This window comes from Diadema setosum, chromosome 9 (genome assembly GCF_964275005.1).
Source record: "Diadema setosum chromosome 9, eeDiaSeto1, whole genome shotgun sequence".
In the NCBI taxonomy this organism is placed as follows: Eukaryota; Metazoa; Echinodermata; class Echinoidea; order Diadematoida; family Diadematidae; genus Diadema; species Diadema setosum.
The window spans coordinates 15403540-15423832 of NC_092693.1; the positions used below are offsets into that span (position 1 = coordinate 15403540).

At 37.1% G+C, this 20293-nt stretch overlaps 1 protein-coding gene across 1 annotated transcript in view; it reads right to left on the reverse strand.

Annotated features, from left to right (window-relative positions):
* Positions 1-1598: 1598 nt before the first annotated feature.
* LOC140232881 (acyloxyacyl hydrolase-like) overlaps positions 1599-20293 on the reverse strand; it is a 38872-nt gene continuing 20177 nt past the window's right edge. Inside the window, exons 9-19 of the mRNA XM_072312995.1 lie at positions 20089-20232; positions 17944-18013; positions 14329-14359; positions 12822-12904; positions 11136-11175; positions 9291-9365; positions 8672-8747; positions 7411-7626; positions 4686-4782; positions 2801-2877; positions 1599-1730 (exon numbers count right to left, since the gene is read on the reverse strand). Coding sequence (XP_072169096.1) covers positions 1599-1730; positions 2801-2877; positions 4686-4782; positions 7411-7626; positions 8672-8747; positions 9291-9365; positions 11136-11175; positions 12822-12904; positions 14329-14359; positions 17944-18013; positions 20089-20232 — 1041 coding nt within the window. The remainder of the gene's footprint in view (positions 1731-2800; positions 2878-4685; positions 4783-7410; positions 7627-8671; positions 8748-9290; positions 9366-11135; positions 11176-12821; positions 12905-14328; positions 14360-17943; positions 18014-20088; positions 20233-20293) is intronic.

The window sequence follows — 20293 nt, forward strand, 5'->3', positions numbered from 1 at the left end:
GGTCACATATCTCGAGTTAAATCACATGAATTAATTTCGTGAAATCCATCCTTGTGTGTAAATCCAAATCTTCACCAGTCTTCATCGAAATACCGTCATTCCGAGTAGGTTCCGCATACTAGACGCCAATAATTTGCATTCTCAACGTCACAGCTGTGGGGAGAAAATGCAAACAAAATGGCGCCAGTGCCAAAGACCCATGACCTATACTCACTGCATTATATAAAGTTATGCGTAGGCGCTATCAGCAGTTCTATATACAAGCATCTCCCATCATTGTCAATAAAAAGCGCATTCCTGCCAATTGAATTTAAGTTTGAAATGTGCTGCTAGACGGTCCATTGTTACCAGTGTGATATTCCATACACCAAGGTCTTCATACACACAAACAAAGGCAGTGTGTACAGCATAAGGTTATGAATAGAGAGAGAGAGAATCAAAAAAAATTCAGATCAGTGAACTAGAATCAATCATAATAAAAAAGGTATGAATATTGTACTATAATAATATGGTTTATTTTTTGCTAAAAATAACGACACATTGAAACGACAAACAGGCTATGATATCACGCACTGTATTTTATGAAATCCTCTACGTGGGAAAAATCAAACCCAACCATGCCAACTGAGCAACTCACCTTCATCCCCCGTGCACAATGACAGAAAAAGTCACAATAAATGCAAAATCTCGCACAAGACCACCTTCTACAGCAATATAGCATTCCTCAGTAACTAACATCAGATACAATGGCAAATTCAAGCATTTAATAACTCAATGAGGAAGACATAATTCGGTTCTTGACGTTATAACATTGGCTTTAGACTCAGTGATTCCTTTGACCTTTAATCAATTCATATGAAATTCCGAAAACAATCTCCATAGCAATAAAAATGACAATAATAACAATGATAATAACAATAATAATAATAACCTAATTGCTTTCATTATCACCTGGGGAGACACAGTAATCAAAGTTCTCCTTTCAGTTATAAAACAGACTTTACACTGACTGGTTCTATATTGATTACAATAATATTCTCTCGAAAATTTCTCACAAAATGTAATACGACACACTATAATGTTAATATCTATATTAAATGCATAACAAATTGCACAATATAAGCAATGGAAGGGACAAAGATGAAAGCAGAAGAGCAGCAATTAATTCCTTAATTCGAATAAGTATGCACTCCGTATAGATTATGTAATAAAAGTGCATGCAAAATGTATGATGTTCAAGTTTGTATGCATGTCTATAGACCTGTCCATGAGTGTACAGTACATTAACAATTGGTGTTCATGTCTTTGCCGGAGAATATGTGTGTGTGTGTGTGTGTGTGTATGTGTGTGTGTGTGTGTATAAGAAAGAGAGAGGGGGAGGTGGAGAGAGAAGTGAAGAAGAAAAGTTTCAAACCCAGTCTGATCTGCTTAGTATCGCTGCACCATGGAGCTACTGTAGCTCATGCCTTCACCAAGTTCCCGTAGACAACAATATTATTTCAGAATAAGTACTATACTGCATGGTTCTGTGATTGCCTTTTAATTGTATATATTTATAGCCGTGAGTGCCTGCGTGTATGGATGAAACCTACAGTATGCTAATAACCGCCTTGATCGCCGAATATTGCTTTGATGCGAGCATTGTTGGGATTGGTCCAAGTTTTTATGACGTCAGGAATACTGTCGGAGATCTCCTGCCACAGCAACTCCGATGCCATGTACATTGCATTCTACAGAAAAGAAGAGGCAAGAAGTTAATAACATTAATAGTAGTTAATAGGGAGAAGTGTCTCGTTTGTTTAAAGGACTATCAGGTTGCCTCTTTCCAGACTCTCTGCTCTGTTTTTTTTTTTTTCTCTCTCTCTCTCTCTCTCAATTCTCGCCTCTGTACCAAAGTTGCTCTACATCTCTTAAAGGGGTAGCAGGCCCTGTTCCTAAACACTTCACATCACGTATCATACATTCGGTGACTAAAGAAATATTATTGAAAGACTGGGAGAAAGTTTAAGGAAATTTTCACAATCTGTTTACAAATTTTGAGGTGTTACGGGTTTTAGTTTGTTTTAAAGTCGAAAAGCAAATTTAGTATTAAATTATAGTAGTGGATGGGAGATTTGTATGGCCATGTGACATCATAGATTATTTCATAGCATCCAAGCATCCATTCTGCATGTGAGGGTGATGCTCATATCACTGTTTTCGTGAAAATTTCGGATTGTATTTATCAATATGTTTATGAACTTAATTAAAAGTACGGGCTTTATTCCTAAACCACTCATGGCACGTCACTGCCAATAATGCCTTTGAATAAACCTCGCTATTTTCCAGCTAAATTTAGCATCTCAATGAGCCCAACAGGTCGTCTCATTCACGATGGTAACGGACAATGACAATCACACCGTCCGCCCCACATTCCACACATTGTGAACGCTACTGGTTCTATGGCAAGCCGAATACTCGCTGGTTTTGGTATCGCTGAGAGTACAAAATGATCACATTTTGAAAATTGGAAAGGGTTGACAAAAATGGTCCTAAAATCATAACGCATTAACCAAAATTAAAGAACTTGGTGTCATTCCATTTGAAAAAAAAAATGGCCTTTCCAAAAATATGTAAAATAACGACATATTTGCAACGATATTGCTGAAATTAAAGACCTAAGGTGTTCCGTTCTTTCTGGACCACCCTGTATAGATATGTACACTGCAATATGCACATAGGTATTTCTCAGTAATTTATAGCGACTATTTCTTCCAAAACAGAAGAAAGCACATTAGAGAAGAATCGTGCATAAGCTTACCTGGCTAGGATGGAAACCATCAACTGGCTCAATTAGTTGCCACGTCTCTCCGCCCATTTTCTTCCACTTCTTGACCACTGCAATGGACGCAGGATGGAGGTCAGAACATCCACACCACACCACACGAAGTGGACAAGACACATGAGTGGACAGAAGGAAGCGGGCATGGTGTTCATGACGACAAATTGAAAATCCACTCCACAGGCAAAATCACAGTGGTGGTTGTTTCATTGTAATCGGACTTTAATGTTATAGAAATTTAAAGTTTTACACAAATTTACCCAACTGGGCTTGCAAATCAGATGTTCATTTAATGTCATTACCTCACTATGTACCAATTTTATTTGTGTAAAAAGTATCATTAGAATCATATCTTTGTCGAACTCAGGAGATTTAATTCTCATTATTGGACTACTACAACTCTATACACAATGAATAGTGCAGAGATTAAAATTCTTAGGATTCTGAGGAAGAACCCATTATTACTGGTCTTAATCGTATTTGCATGATGTGGTGGTTGCGACAGTTACTATACTGTTTCGTGAAATTGAGAGAGACTTAACCCTAACTACGCCGGGGGGGGGGGGGGGGGGGGGGGGGGCTCCGAGGCCCCCCCACCCCCCTCGACGTTTCGCGCGATGTATCGCTATTGCGAGAAGCTATCGCCGCGACGTTTCATGACTTTTTTCTTTCGAGTCTCCCGCATCTTTTGACACCAAATTTGCGATGCCCGGGTGTGCGGTTCCGAAGTTGCGCATAAATATGCACGTGCATGTCAGACCAAAAATTGCTAAAAAACGTGAATTTGTGTACAATTTCAATGCAAACTGTGTTTCCAGGCAAATTTCATAAAAGCATGATTATTTGGGGGTTTTATTGATTAAAATCAATTAATAACGCATTTTCTTGTTCGGAATAATGTCACGGACAAATTTCATCGAAAAAACAATGAAAAGCATAAAGTCGAAAAAACAAAGAAATACATAAGAAATTCAAAAAACCATAAAATACTTAGGAAATTTTTTCTGATTGCGCAATTTTTTTCTCTTACATTTGCTAAGGACACTAAAAAGAATATTTACACAAAAAATGTGCCTGTTTTGAGCTTTATTTAGTGATTTATACCAAATTGTCTGATTTCATGCATCATTATGCATAAATTAGCATAATTTAGTGTAAATGATAATTTTTGACAAAATTAACTTCATGGTACTTTAGATTACATCATAGGCAATGCGTGTGCCAATTTTTGTCGCGATCGCGCGGTCGACGGCCGAGATCCGGAGGGGGGGGGGGGGGGGCCTGGGAGCCCCCCCGGCTCTATCATCTACCTGAATAGCCCGGCCTAGTTAGGGTTAAATAGATTTTTTTTCCATTGCTAAAGCTTTTAATGAAACTTTAACAGTATACGCTTCTTACGGGTGATGTTCGTTATTCCGAAGGCTCGATAAGAAAAAAACAAAAACAAAACAAAACAAAACAAAACTAGTTCGTCATTCCGATGGTTCGTTATTCCGAAACACAAGTTTCCTTATGTCACGTACTCTAGTATACGTAAACGTTCGTTCATCCGAAAATGAAATAGGATTCCTTAATCCGAACATTTTGCGGCATTGATTTCGAAGGTTCATTCTTCCGAAAGTTTCTTGATCCGAAAATGAAATAAAATTTGTTAATTAGGAAATGAAAACAAACAAACAAACAATGAACAACGGCGCGTTGTGCTAAATGGAACCGTCGGAACTATGAAGCTCATTTCATTTTCGGATTAACCATCTGCACGCCACATTTGCTACCTGTCCATAGGTTTGTGTGTGAAATTTGTGCATATTTGACTCATTGGCATATAATTAATGAAGGGTTCACCTTCGGAAAGAAGTTGTACCTGCTTGGAAGTCGTATTTGATGTAATGCAGCCCGAAGTTCTTCGCTTTGTACGTGGTCGCCACATCTTTCAAGACCGCGCTCAGTTGTGCTGCTCTCTGTTTGAGTTTCAAAACGAGACGTCAGTTGAATACAATGATTAGCTGTATACACGTATCCTATACTAGATAAATCATTAATTGTCAATCCATTTCTATCTATCTATCTATCTATCTATCTATCTATCTATCTATTCACCTATCTATCTATCTTTCTTTCTTTCTCTTCTTTCCATTTATATATGAAGGGTTTGATTGCAAAAACCGATAAGTCCATTTTTGAAGATTTTGAAGTAAGATCTCTGTCATAAAGTACAAAATAATACCTTTTAAATGATATATTGGTTACTACATATAAAGCTATATTTTTGAAGATAAAAAAATGGTCAAAAGAAACAAAAATTTTCTTATTATTCTCTTTATTTTTCTAGACCTTTCATCGCAAATATCTCCATTTGGCAAATATGGACTTATCGGTTTTTGCAAACAAACTCTTCATATCTATCTGTCAGCAGCCTATCTATCTATCTATCAATTTTTACTCCTTTGTGTCTTCTTTTTTTTTCATTCTTGACCCATCTCTCTCTAAAAAAAAAAAAAAGATACGTAGAAGGATGATATCGACAATTAGTTTCATGCAATATTATTCAAATGAGGAATACAAAGAATATGTGTGTGTAACATCATTTTCAACATTATTGTATAACGGAGTGGGGTACGTACAAAATGTATAAGTGCAATGTATTGTATGAATAGGGGAAATGAAATGATAGGAAAGGATACTTGTGCAAAGAGAAAAAACTCAATGATATGGAGAATTAAAGCATAATTTTATAGGGATGCCGTTTGTACATAAGAGAATTGTCTAAGAATTATTCAGATATCAAATCTCGTCATGTACATGCGGGTACAAATATATACATACCCGCATGTACAGCACGTATTCATCTAGACGAATGCAAAAGTTTTCAGTATCACTCTGTATGTTGTTGGGTCTTTTTTTCTTAATCATGTTTTTTTAAAGATTTAATTGTTTGATAAGTGGAATCATCAGGAAATCACGGTGATAATTAACGGGCTTAATCGGCTTTATGGTATACATGTACTCACTTCTACTGGTTATTTGGTGGTTTTCCATACATTCTTTCACTTGTGTGCGTGTGTGTGTGTGCGTGCGTGTGTGTGTGTGTGTGTGTCAGTGTGAGAAGTTTTCTGATTAAACAAAAATTCTGGGCAGACACTCATATTCCTTTGTTATTTCATGTTTTCATTTTGGCTGTTTCAGCTCTCTATACATGCAGGTGCGACGCATTGGTCTTTACCACCTGCGATATGCTTAAAACATGTCTCACCATTAAACGATTTTGTTCCATACACATGTGACCATGTACTTTGCACCAGTTCTCTCCAGAATACATACAGTTCGACCTCGATTATCCGGCCATGTCGAGACCGGCGCTCATCCGGATAAGCGAATTGGCCGGATATGAGAGACACAATGTTCATGTACATAGCTCCCGTCCAAGCTGCCGTCCCATTGCACTGACAGCTAGGCAGGTAGCGTACCCCGCAACGGTGGTGTAATCAGTATGCTAGCCTGCGCAAAATTGTAGTCCCTTCTTCACAAAAATAAAGTATATCTTTATGTGAAAATCATACATGTTTTACCTGATTAGATATTGAGAAACCTATCGTGCACATCATATGAAATTGGTGAAATAGATCCATGAAAAGATGATAAAGTCACTGTTTTTTCTCAATTTTTGGATGAAAAAAAAAAAGTCCTTCACTGCGTGAACGCGTCCGGATAACAGAGATTTCCAGATAAACGGAGGCCGCATAATCGAGGTCGAATTGTATTTCGTTATGAAACCGCAAAACAATTTGCTCAACATTGTGCAAATATGCTTGTATTCTGTGAGATCTCGGCGTATACCGTACACAGCCATATTTCCCTAACAAAATCTTCCAAGCACAAAGCGCTCGATGCTTTTGATTCCTCAATGAACCTGATTGTGTCACGTAATTGTCGTAGGTCAATAAGGATAAGGGGTGTTGGGGGAAAAAAAAAAAAAAACATGACATGACATGCCACCAAGATGACTTGCTGTTTTGATGCTCTAATCAGTACTGTAGTATATCAAGTCTAAACGAGTCAATCTCCACATTTCAATACTTTGGTATGGCGGAGCTCGTTAACTCTTTGTGTGCTTTTGAGTGCCTATGGGCACAGAAATTAGCGTTGTAGGCCTACACAATAGGGAGCTTTAGATTTTAGACGCGCGGACGTTCAAAGAGAAAAAAAAAACATGATCTGAGTGTGCGCAGTAACTTGATCCGCGCTACTGCGCACGCTCAGATCGTGTTTTTTTTTTTCTCTTTGAACGTCCGCGCGTCTAAAATCTAAAGCTCCCTATTGTCCAAAGTCCCTTGCACAGAAAGAGTTAAGGTTCTTGGCCATTTAGTATTTGAAGGCACGTTTTGAAATGAAACATTTGTGCTAGCACCTCGTAATTACAGAAATCTTTCAGCATTTGGACTCACATGCTTTTCAATCATATTATTTTATATCATTATACAAGTGAATACAAAGACCAAGTTTTTAAGGTATAATGTGCCTTGTGTTATAATTATATAAGAACAGTTATAATTGCCATCATAAGCGCTACTGTAACAGTGCATGTTTACCTCTGACGTGAAGTTTCGGAGAGTCTCATTATCTGACATCCATCCATTACACGGTGAGACTTGCAGACAGGTCAGGTAGTTATAAACATCCGGGTATGTTACGTCTTGGCGCCACTCGCCAATTGGATGGATTCTGTTCTTGAGTGTGTCGTACAATATGCGACCGTCTGCAAGACCAGTAGCCACCACGTGGCTCCCATTGGGCAATACAGAATCCTTGGATGAGAGCAAACAAGCCAATCAGAACACTGTTAAGTGAACAATCGGATACGCTGTCGTCCAATGGCGTCTAAGGAGGATATCCATAGTGGCTTTGCACGTAGTGCAGTGATGTTTGGCGTGGGATTGTATTAGATAATAGAACTTTAAGTCGCAAGACCAGCCTCTGTTGTTTGAAATTGTTTTGTATAGTGTCTCTCAATATTTCCACATTCTTACAATAGTTGAAGATTGTCGAAAGTGTGGTGTTTGCGATGCTATAACGATATTTTATTTGAATGTCAGTACTTTTACATAACCTCAAACTTCTTGCTTGTTTTTTTTTTTAACAATGAAAGTGATTGCACCTGTCAGTTTGAAGAGATACACCACGCACACGCGGAGACATTATTGTTCTCATACAAACAATCTTTTATCCATTCATTTTCTCATGACAAAGAGAAAAATAAAAGAAAGAAAGAAAGAAAGAAAACGTTTTCCAGGACGGCTATATCGTGATGACATCCATTATTATGTCATAGATAGCTAGATAGATGATAGATAGATAGATAGATAGATAGATGATAGATAGATAGATAGATAGATAGATAGATAGATAGATAGATAGATAGATAGATATTGGTTTATTTCATCAAAATGAAAGTACATAGCAGCCCAGAGGCTGAATTGCGCGTCCTTGACGTAAATGTTCATACGAAACAAAATAATGCAATAATTATTCACATTAAACAGATACATGATGAGCCTACTACAAATGAAATTCTCTTTCAAAATATATATTCCATCAAAAACCATTAGGATCGCCATAATATACCTATTCATATTAAGCCCATTTCTTTCCTATAAATTTCTTGTCGGTTTCACCATTATAAATTTCTTCTTCTTTTCCTTTTCCTTCTGCTTCTTCTTCTTCTTATTATTATTATTATAATCATTGTTATTATTATTATTATTATCATTATTTTTATTATCATTATTATTATTCTTTGATGCTGTTGGGGGAGGGGGCGAATGAGTCTTATAAGAGGAAAATAACTCTTACCAGGTATGACAATGTTGCGAGAAAGTTGGTTTTCATTTCGTCAGGTGTTGTCATGTGTGCGATCGTGTCGTTGTGCCTGTGGAATATGATTGCAGACAAGCATTCAGTTCATTCTATTTCATTCCATTTCATTTCATTATTCTATTTCTAACAACGGAAAACAAACGGTAACAAAGGAAAATACTATGAACTGAAGTACAATGTAGTTGTACAAAGCAAATTGGTTGCTTTTTTGCTTACGTCCCAAGCCCTCGAAAAAGACCTGTAGCAAGAAAGAAAGCTTTGGAGAATTTGCAGGCAAAGTGAACATACTGCAACGTCTGCCAGCAGCCAGTCTTCATTCGTCACAACTATATATATATATATATATATATATATATATATATATATATATATATATATATATATATATATATATACATATAGACATGTTGAGATATCACGTATTGACTCCACGAAGAAATGAAGAAACAAAATGGTAATGCATTATTGGCCAATGAAGAATGAGTTTATTCGACTCGAATTTTCGGCGTCCTACGCCTTCTTCAGGAGGCTTGACACGTAAGAGAAGGCGAAAATTCGAGTCGAATAAATTCTTCTAAATGTTTCCGACTCTCACCCATTGCACACGTCATTGCCGATGAGACTGTAAATCACCAGAGCTGGATAGTCGCGAAGTTGGTTCCGTGACAATCTGTAATCAAGTAACCGTATTATACAGAGCGTATCAAAAAAGGGGGTGATCCAACTTTGCAAGGCTACCATATCATAATTAACAGCTATCTAGAGTACAATGTTGGTTGTGAGGAAAGAAAAACTCTTTCTCTTTTCATTGATACCTAATTATGTTTACAAATGTATGACTGAACACATGGATTTTAAAGACAACAATGACAAATTTCACTTTTTTTTTCAAGTTTGAGTATAATATGAAGAAGCAATGAATGTCTCACTGGATGGATGGGATCTGTCGATGAAAGTGGCCAGCATGTATGACTGCAGGTTTGTGTTTAGGGTTTCTCCTAACATTTTATGGTCCATAACCTTCAACATGGTCACCGTTGTTGATAACTGTAGCATCGTACTCCCACAAAGGCTAACCCATTATGCATTTTCTCTTACATATTGAAGACATGGTTTGTCGCTGCGAGCTATGTGTTGAATATGAACAAGAAAAAATGGACTGTATGGATTGACCTTAGTGGAAGTGACCACGTTATCACACAGGTGGTCATGTTAAAGCAGGGAAGTGCAAGATACCTCCCTGGATAAATTGGTTATGAACCACATAATCAATGTTGGAAGAAACCCTAGATACAAGCCCTAAACACAAACCTGTATTTGTACAGGCTATTTATTGGGTTACTTTCGTTGACAGATCTCATCCATTCGGTGAGACTTCATTTTTCCTGCATGTGACACTCAAACTTGGAAAAAGTGCAGTTGTCTTTAAAGTTCATGCGCTCAGTCATGCATGATATTTGTCAACCTAATCAGGTATCAATGGAAGATGAAGAATTCTTCTTTCCTCACAACCAGTGTTGTGCTCTCCATAGCTGACAAGTATGAAATGGTATTCCTCCAAAGTTGAATTACCTTTTTATTTTTTGATACGCACTGTATGACATGACCAACATTGCCATAACAGAAAGAGTTTAACAAACAGCAACAAAATGCGGTGAACTTCCATGGACCTTTAGTAGCTCCAGAAGACTTCACTACTAATGGGTGGATGTGCACGTTCACCGTCATCCTTTACTGACTAGCAATGAATCAAATTGAAATAATTGTGGCATGATTAATCATGTGATTCCTCAATGATTCCTCAATACTTCGATGAAGCGATACTATTCAATTCGGTAATAAGAGAAAAACTTCGAAAAATCGGGTCAAAAAAGGAGCAAAATTAGCAAAGCAAAATATTGAGTTGAATAGGTCGTCTGGGAATGCAACAACTTGTAAAGCGCTGTCAACGCAAGATACGGACGTGTTTCCACCAAATCATTGATTTTTATCAACCTTTATTTAAAAAAAAAAAAGATGATATAAAATTCGTGTGATCTATTCCTACTTGCAACTTTATTCACGAGGTCTTGTCGTCTTAAAAAAAAAGGAGCAAAATCAGCAAAGCAAACTATTGAGTTCAATAGGTCGACTTGGAGTGCAACAACTGGTCAAGCGCTGTCAGCGCAAGATAAGCACATAATCCCCGATATGTCCACCAAATTTATTGATTTCTATCAACCTTTGTTTAAAAGAAATATATAAAATTCGTTTTATTTATTCCTAATTGCAACTTTATTTACGAGTTCTTGCCGTCTTTGCCCTTAATCATTTCCATTAAGCTTAACTCGTTTCATCAAGAATTAAAAAAAGAAAGAAAGAACGAAATGAAAGAAATGACGGAATGCGCATGTGAGGCAAGTGCAAAAGAGACGTAACAGACATTATCTGTGAATCTCACCCTTGCTGCACGGATCGGTTCATTCTGCTTGCATCAGCCCCTACCAAGGTTACAAAAATGAAACGTCTCGATGATTGAACATAAGAGACTTCTTTCTCTTTATCAGAATTCAAATATCTCCAAGTTTGGATGTAGTCATGAATTTGTCTTTTGGATAATATAATTGTATAAAACCTACATTTCAAATTCAAACAAAGTTATGTTTGTTTGAACAAAAAGGCTGGTATAATATTGGTGGAGGTGAGGAATGGGTTTTTAACTTTTTGCGAGATATCAAGAAACTAATACAGAGCATATCGTTCTAAGAGGAATTCAAAGTCTATCAGATGAAAATCAGTTTTGGAATTGATGAGGCATCCAAAAACACAGTAAAACAAAGCGATCCTGATAAACGGTGAGTCCCACCTTTGATCTGTTTTGAATATTTCAGCCATTTCAAAACCAATTTCCATCAAATAAACGTTGGATCCCTTTTAGAATGACATTTTCTTTCATATTTCATCAGAGGTTTCTCATTATCTCACCAAAAAATGTAAAAAACTTGAACTTGGGTCTTAACCAGAACTATACCATCCCGTTAATCATCTTGGGGACTGCGGCCTATACTGGCGCCTTGGGATGACGTCATAGCCATGTGATGCATTTAATCACTACTATAATGTACGAAAACCTATGGCGATGGATATTCATTTAATTCTCTGCATGCCACGTTCATTTTCTGTGCTTAGGAATGTGTGTGAAATTTGTGCACGTTTGACTATTGGCATAGGAAGGGTTAAATAAGACCACAGAATAATATCAACAACAACGCAGCGGTTGTGTCCCTTGAAAAAGGCACTTTATTTCCTCATTTTATAGTTCTTCGGAAGAGTCGTCGTTCCCCTTGTCTCTTACCTATAAACAAGACTCGACTGAGCTTGATAACATTGTGTGCATTTGTTTGTTTGTTTGTTTGTTTGTTTGTTTAATTTTTGTTTTTCCCAACCGAGAAGATGGCTGGATGGCCCATATTCAGCTGCACTTGCTGGTCTTCCACGGGGGCCATTTCAACTACAGCTGCCGCGACCATAACAGGGTTGCAAGATCGCCGCTTGTCTTCATTACCGAACTCATGGTCTATTTTATGGCCGAATTCGGGAAAACTTTTTTTTTTAATGCAAGATCCTTCTTATCACCAACAACATCATTCATACGTGCACCCTTGTAGGTCTACTTAACTACCTATATAACCCCAAACCTGCTACAAATAGTTATGTATGAATCTCAGATCGTCAACTGGAGCACTACAGCTTCGCACTTGGTTTTCATACCCAAAACGGTTAATGGTAATCGCACTTACGTTTGTGCCCTCTTCTCTGCATTACGAAATAACCTCCCTACCCATATATTCAGGATTCTACTTCCATTGACGCCTCCAAAAAAAAAAAAAAAAAAAGAAGAAAAAAAAAAAAAGAAAAGAAACTTAAGGCCCACCTATTTGAAGAAGAACACCAATAATTACGTAATTCATGGATTAGAACACTTATAAGAAATCAGTTATGTTTGTTTCTTTGTTAATTGTCAATGTTAATTGGCTCTATATTTCTGTGCATCGCCTATAAGCATTTTTGTACTATACTATAGGTGCTATCAAACTTCTGCATATAATTATTATTATATCGATTATTGTTGAAATCCACCGCTTACCATTCACGCCGATGTTTTGAAAGTCTCGATGGTTGCAGTGGTTCAATTCACGGAGACGCAGGTACAATGAATTAGTAGGTCCTCTGTCAGAAAAGTCAAATAATTTCAAAAAGTCATGATCATGTGAAAACAACACTGTAATTACATTTGCATATTGACGTCCATTTCATGAAAAGTTTAAATTCATTTACAGATGTGTTTTTTTTTTCGTGGGGTAGGGTATGACTGGATTTTTGTCTTTAGACGAAAGGTTCGTTAAAGGCATAATTTACCACTTGCGAATGAAATAAAAACCCAGCATTAGTGTTTGAAATAATTCTAAAATGGGAATTAGGGACAGAAACAACCACTGTAAAAATTTGAATCCGTATAATTGATGTTAAGTACTGTTAAATACACAAAATGTGAACAATAGTTATAATAAGAATGCTTCCAGACTAAACCGTCCACAGTTACGGTTTATTGAGAAAAATACTGATATCTCCTTATATTTTAGGCTTTATTGCAAAAATTGTATATGGTAGGATGTTTTGTGGTGCAACAGACCTATACATACGCATCAAATGTGATATCTTGAACATTTTTAAAATCACTGCTCCCAAAGGTAAACTGGACCTTCAATCCGACAATGAAATAGAATTCTTAATTTCAAAGGTTCGTTTATACGCACCTTTTTTTATTCCACTTTCGGATGAACGAACCTAATTCAATTTGCAGATTAACAAACTTTGGGAGTAATGAATCATTTTTTTTTTTCATTTTCGAATTAATGAACCTTCCTAATAACGAACATTTCCCATAAAATCACGGGTTCGTTGCTTCTAATCCTGCCACATGACTGATAAGCACATATTATGATACTAGTACTATTTCGGGCGAAGCTGATAGCTTCTCTTGTCGAACAAAAGTATGCTTTTTGTTTTTCTCTCTGGATTTGCAGTAAGAATAGTCAATTAATACTGAAATTGTAACCAGTCTGTCTACGCATGTACAGTGGCAATTACCTCTGCAACAAGGTGAAGAACTACTTCACAATGAAATTTGGCCTTTAGCGGGATGCGTAACAAAACAACGTTTTGTAAGCGTCGTGTAAGCATTGGCGGGGGACTTAGGAGGCGGACACTCAGGGCATCAAAGAGTATAGCATGCAAAGCTCTGTTAAACTCTTGACCTGCCACATTGATTAACTGTCCATAGGTATGTGTGTGAAATTTGTACACATACTGACTCATTGGCTTAGAAAGGGTTAGGTGACTCTTTCACAATGGTCACCACCCGTATAATGGCCGTTTGTTTTCTGACAGTCTTCGAAGTAGAACCGGGAGAAGCAAAAAAGAATGGACAGGGAAAATACTCCAAACGGAAATGGTGAAAGCGACCTTGGATAACGTATTTAGTGTCAAGAAAGGGGTCCCACGTACATCTCTAGAGCTTTTTTAAAGGGTAAAACGACCTAATTGTTAAAGGCAAGGAAGATACAACATTCATCGGACCACATGATACTTACGTCAGAACAGACCACGTTGAGTTCATGTATCCTGTTAAAAAAAAATGCAGGGAGTAATGTTATTGAAACAGAATGCAGTGTCTGTATACAATAGTGATAGAACTTGAATACTTATAAAGTAATAGTTATTTTTTTATACTAAAACTTAGTTGGGTCGCTGTCTTCACCTATAGCATTTTCGAATGTGATTGAAACTCTAAATGAAATTCTAACTACATGCCTAGATCAACACTGTGGCTCAAGATCATGGACTTTCTATCCTTAGTTCACTGGTTCAAGTCCCCTGGCAGCGTCAGTTGTGCCCGTAGGCAAGCCACGTAATCCTCATGGACCCTTATGGACCCACGTAAACCTCATGGACCCTCATAACCCGTTAAGAGCTGCATGATCATAAACATTTACGTACTTCCTTAGCGGCTAAGGATAATAAATCCACGGAACAAAATGTTGTTACGACTATGCAAACAAACAAACGAACAAATAAACAAACAGACAAACGAACGAACAAACGCGACAACAACTCCTAGTACAACAAGAAACAAAATATTGATAAATCGACATGTCAAACTTTTGTTAGTTATGCCCTGAAATATATATTCATATAGGTTATATAATATGAAGAGTTCCATGTTTCCATTAAATTGGACTTTTTGACAGAAATGTGTTCATTTCCAGTAGTTACATGTATGGTAAACTCTCATAAGTGTTGAAATTCTCGTGAGAAAACTGAGAAGTCAGACAATGGAAAATGAAGTTGTTGGGTTTTCCAGATGTTGCTTAATTCATTTTTACGTATATAGGCCTAAGTCTTCTTTCTTTAACGGGGAGATGGAGGAAACAAGAGGAAAATGCGTACGGCTAAAAAAAAAAATTAAAAAAAAATCAACCAATAGAAATATATCAAGTAACAGAAAAGAGTCACTAAGATAACATTTACGCGTTGTGAATCACCTAGCTTTTTTTTTTCGTTCCAAGGGTGCTAAATCCACAAAATCCAAAGAAACATTTATTCTCAAAGAAATCAGTGCAGTCATATAGATATTTTCTGAAGCACATTTTCCTAATGCCATTTTCCTAATGTAAAATAAGTATCAGATATAAAGTGATTGCATGAAACAATTGAAAGTATGTGAAATCGAAAAATAAACTACAGGTTTTTCTCCTACCACCAAATAAAATGGATTTAGCACCTTTTGTAAACGAACTCCTCACATACATACGAGGCCAACTTATTTATTTACGTAGTATGATAAACCGGTATTTAATACTAAATGCTTCACTGACTGCTTCAAACTTTCCTCTACTTTCAATTACTGTTTGCGCGACAAAGAACAGACAACGTTAATTTATCATCGCCGGTGATAGTCTGTGTGTGTTTTTTCTTCGAAATCACATCGTAAGGCCCCTATTCATTCGGGGGAAAAACATACAAAATAAAAACCACATTTTGGGTGACTATTGTATATCATAAACGACGACATTATTTAATCCTGTTGTGTTCATATAGGGAAAATACAGAAATATTTCAAAAATAATGACCGGACTTTGAACGAATTCAAATGGTGGTTATCAAAAAAAAAAAAAAACATTTCCACAACACATTTCTGGTTGGTATAGCGTTGACATGCATGTAGAATATCGGGAATTTACCAGTACGTGAAACCAAAAACAATTTCTCAAAATGATCGCTGTTGCACTGTTTTGCTGAAATCAGCAATAAATGCTTCTCCTTCTCCGTGTCTTATGCCAAGAGAACAGAGTATTGTGTGAAAGCGATCCTTCACTTTTTACGATAGGAGGAATCTAATTAACTTGTAAAGCAGATTAAAGTACCTGACGACTAGCGATAATGAATAATAATAATAATAATAGTCAGTTCTTAGAAACGCATAATACCATACAAATAATCTCTATGCGTGTACAAAATAATGAAACAAAATCTATCACATATTTCTCTAAAGACAGTTTTTATAACAAATCTCAATATTCTAGAAGTACCAATTCAGGCTAGTCAAGAACCTATCAAATAACAACAGGCCATGCACCCTTTCACATCGTCCTTCGTTTGTTTACGACTTTGCATAAAAGCAATGAGTCCCCCAAACTATTGTGTAAAACGAGAAAGCGCACTTCCCTCTCCAACCCATAGCAGGGAGGTGACCTCACCTGCCCATATGTTTTTTTTTGTTGCTGTTTTGTTACCGTCTCAATGTATAGGGTTAAGAAAGCTTGATCATGCATGGCGTTTTTCACTCTCCTCTCCGCCCTTGATACATGCAGGCTAGGATTTTTATGGGGGAGGGGAGGGGTTCAAAATTGGACAAAAATGGACCTATATACAGTCATGGACCTACCCGTAGGTCCATGATACAGTATACCCCCTTCAAGACCCAACCCCGCTAAAGTGTAAGGAGAATTAATTATTATTATAATTATTATTATTTTTTTTACTTTCAACAGTTTGGTGTATGTACCAGCCATGCAATAGGGAATAATATATTTTCCTTGTGCTTATATACTGATTATTGTTCTAGATCTATTGCATTTATTAAGTTCAACATTGTCCTAATTGGATTTGAGCTGTTGAAGATGTCAGTCTTCTTTTTCAGGTTGAACAATGGTTTTCCTGGTAATAAAAAGTAAAGGAGTGGGGGAGACGTGAACCGAGTTCAAGGTCGCATATTAATGTTTCATTAGTGTGCAGGTATTATGTTTAATGGTTGGGGGACACGCAGGGGGTTGGGGACAGGCAGGGGGTTGGGTGGCCGTGGAAGGGAGTATACCCCCCCCCCCCTCCCACACACACACACACACACACATAAGGGTCCGTAATGCGTCTACTTTCGTGTTGTAACATTTCACAGTCGCCAGTCAGATCACTATCTCGACAGAAACCAGGGACAGATCTATCGACACAAAACATTCGGCGGTTTTATTCACGAAGAAGCACGGATCATTGCGTTAACGACGAGATTACAGTTACCCCATATAGGCATTACCTCACTGAACGATTGTGCTTTGTCATTGTCCCGATATGTCGTAATCCCGATACAGTGGAAGGCGTAGTCAGTGTGATGACTAAGAACCGAGTTTTATCCTTCTTGAGAATGATATATATTTAATAATCTTGTTTATATTTTTCTAAGATCTATAATGTCTGTTTTATGTTAAGTGCCGTCTGGGGCAAATAATTATCTGTATATAGGGCCCCATTTTTCTCTCTCTTCTTTCTTTCTATAAAACAACAACAACAACCTTCTTGAGAACTGAGTTTGTCGGAATCCAGCTATATATATTTTCCAACGGGCCTATCTACCGGTATATAGGCCTATATCAAAACTCCTCGAACGACTTTGTCGCTGGCCACAAGACATAATATCATGCTTATAAAATAAAAGTCTACATGATTCTGATTAATGGTCAATTCCAGATCCTGAATACACTCTTTTTATTGTCGCTGAATTTTGTCTGCGAAATCAAACTCAATTCGCAGACGACAAAATTATCTACAATTAAAAGGACAACTGGATTCCGTGTGAATTTGTTGCATTCTGACCACCCGTGCCATGAATGGACTTGCCCTTGTCTGCAAATTCTCTTCCTTCTCACACTTACCCGTGGCGGCTGATGTCATTGGCCAGTCAATTTCATTCTCTACAATCATAACGATGTCTTCTAAAGCCTCCTTAAAGAGCAATGGATAGAATAGCAAAATGACAACATCAATGAAGCAGTATTGTTACGGGTAGCAAAACCGCACTATCACAAATAAAGCGATCATCGCATAATATGTCAACATAAACATTCAGTCTCGATCTCAGTTTTTATTTGGTTGATCATCATGTAATATACCGTCGGATTGCGTATTTGGTTGTAAACATATAGTATTGTGAGCGCCTTTAGCACCATTGAGTGAACATGTTGCGCGTCATAAATGTCTGTATTATTATCATTTTATTATCATTATTATTTTCGTTATTATTGTTATTATTATTATTATTACTATTATTATTATTATTATTATTATTACTATTATTATTATTATTATTATTATTATTATTACTATTATTATTATTATTATTATTATTATTATTATTATTATTATTATTATTATTATTATCATCATTATGATCATCATCATCATCATCATCATCATCATCATCATCTTTATTACATATTGCAAATTCCGTCCTGTATACGTCACATAACGTAACCATAGTTATAGAAGACAAAGTCGACATTCCCGGTCACCTCAAGGAGGCCGCTGGAAGAATGACGGTGGCCGGACGGAGAGTCTGCTCATAGTCAGTGGCGTATCTAGGGGGGGAGCAAGGGGGGCACGTGCCCCGGGCGCCACTCCTTGGGGGCGCAAAAAAAAAAGAAAAAAAGGAAAAAAAGGAAAAAAAAAAGAAAAAAAGAAGAAGAAGAAGAAGAAGAAGAAGAAACAACTGTGTATTGTGTTCACATATGTCATTTTATGTTTAGCAGGCAAAATGTTTCACGGAGCAGCGGCTGCAATTTCTCTCGTTCTGAAGCGATCGCCAATTGGATCAAAAGAAGGCGCCAACGGTTTCGAAAATACGAAGGGGGCGCCAAAGAAATCAAACAAGATGAGAATTAACAAAACGTGATGATGACGTGGAAATATACAAATTTCGGCTCAATCGCTCGTACTAATTTAGATTATTTCTTCAAGTCCTCAGTTTGTTGGTAAAAATCGTTATCTATAAGGCCATCACTATATCTTGATTAGAATTGTAAGATTTGATAAGCAAAAAATGACAAGAGTTCCATGTTTTGTAAGCTGAAATACAAAAATTTCGGCTCGCTCGCTGCGCTCGCTCGCCAAAATTTATCAAAACAAAAAGGAGATAAGAACAAAACGTGATGATGACGCGGAAATATACAAATTTCAGCTCACTCGCTCGTACTAATTTAAATTATTTTTTTCAAGTCTTCAGTTTGTTGGTAAAAATCGTTATCTATAAGGCCGTCACTATATCTTGATTAGAATTGTAAGATTTGATAAGCAAAAAATGACAAGAGTTCCATGTTTTGTAAGCTGATATACAAAAATTTTCGGCTCGCTCGCTGCGCTCGCTCGCCAAAATTTATCAAAAGAAAAAGGAGATAAGAACAAAACGTGATGATGATGCGGAAATATACAAATTTCGGCTCACTCGCTCGTACTAATTTAGAATATTTTTTAAAGTACATGTACTTAGTTTCTTGGTATAGATAAATCGTTATCTATAAGGCCGTCACTATATATATATATATATCTTGATTAGAATTGTAAGATTTGATAAGCAAAAAATGACAAGAATTCCATGTTTTGTCAGCTGAAATACAAAAATTTTCGGCTCGCTCGCTGCGCTCGCTCGAAAACTTTATCAAAATTCATTACATTTAAATTACCCTAAAAAGACCCCTTTTAAAGGCTTGAAAAGCATATCATGTGGACTTTGCTTAAAGTCTCTATACCGGGATCGGTTATTGGGGTTGAACACTAGTCTTTTTTTCAGAAATTAGGGGCGCAATTTTCGCGCTTGCCCCGGGCGCCGTTTTCCCTAGATACGCCACTGCTCATAGTGCAGTTGAAAATAGCGAATATCATACACGTCCATATCTTGCTGCCAATATCTAAACAATAGCTGATTAGATACATGAAGTGTTTATCGGGGTGTTAGAAAACATCGTAGCACTCAAAGAAAGTAACTGAAGAAAAAAAAAATGCTTCTTTCATTCATTAAGCCTTACAGCGTTAAGCTCCGTGGCTGTCACCCATTCTTTGGGTATGTGAAAGTGCGCCCCCGCCGAGTCGCCGAGTAGAATGGTTCCCATGTGCGGTGTCTGGGAGCAGAGCGTCTCTTCGTAAGTTTTGTTGGATTTGGGATCCGTGCCCTGCATGTGTGGGGTGGGAGGGGAAGGGAAGGTTAAAGCAATGTTATTATTAAATATTAAT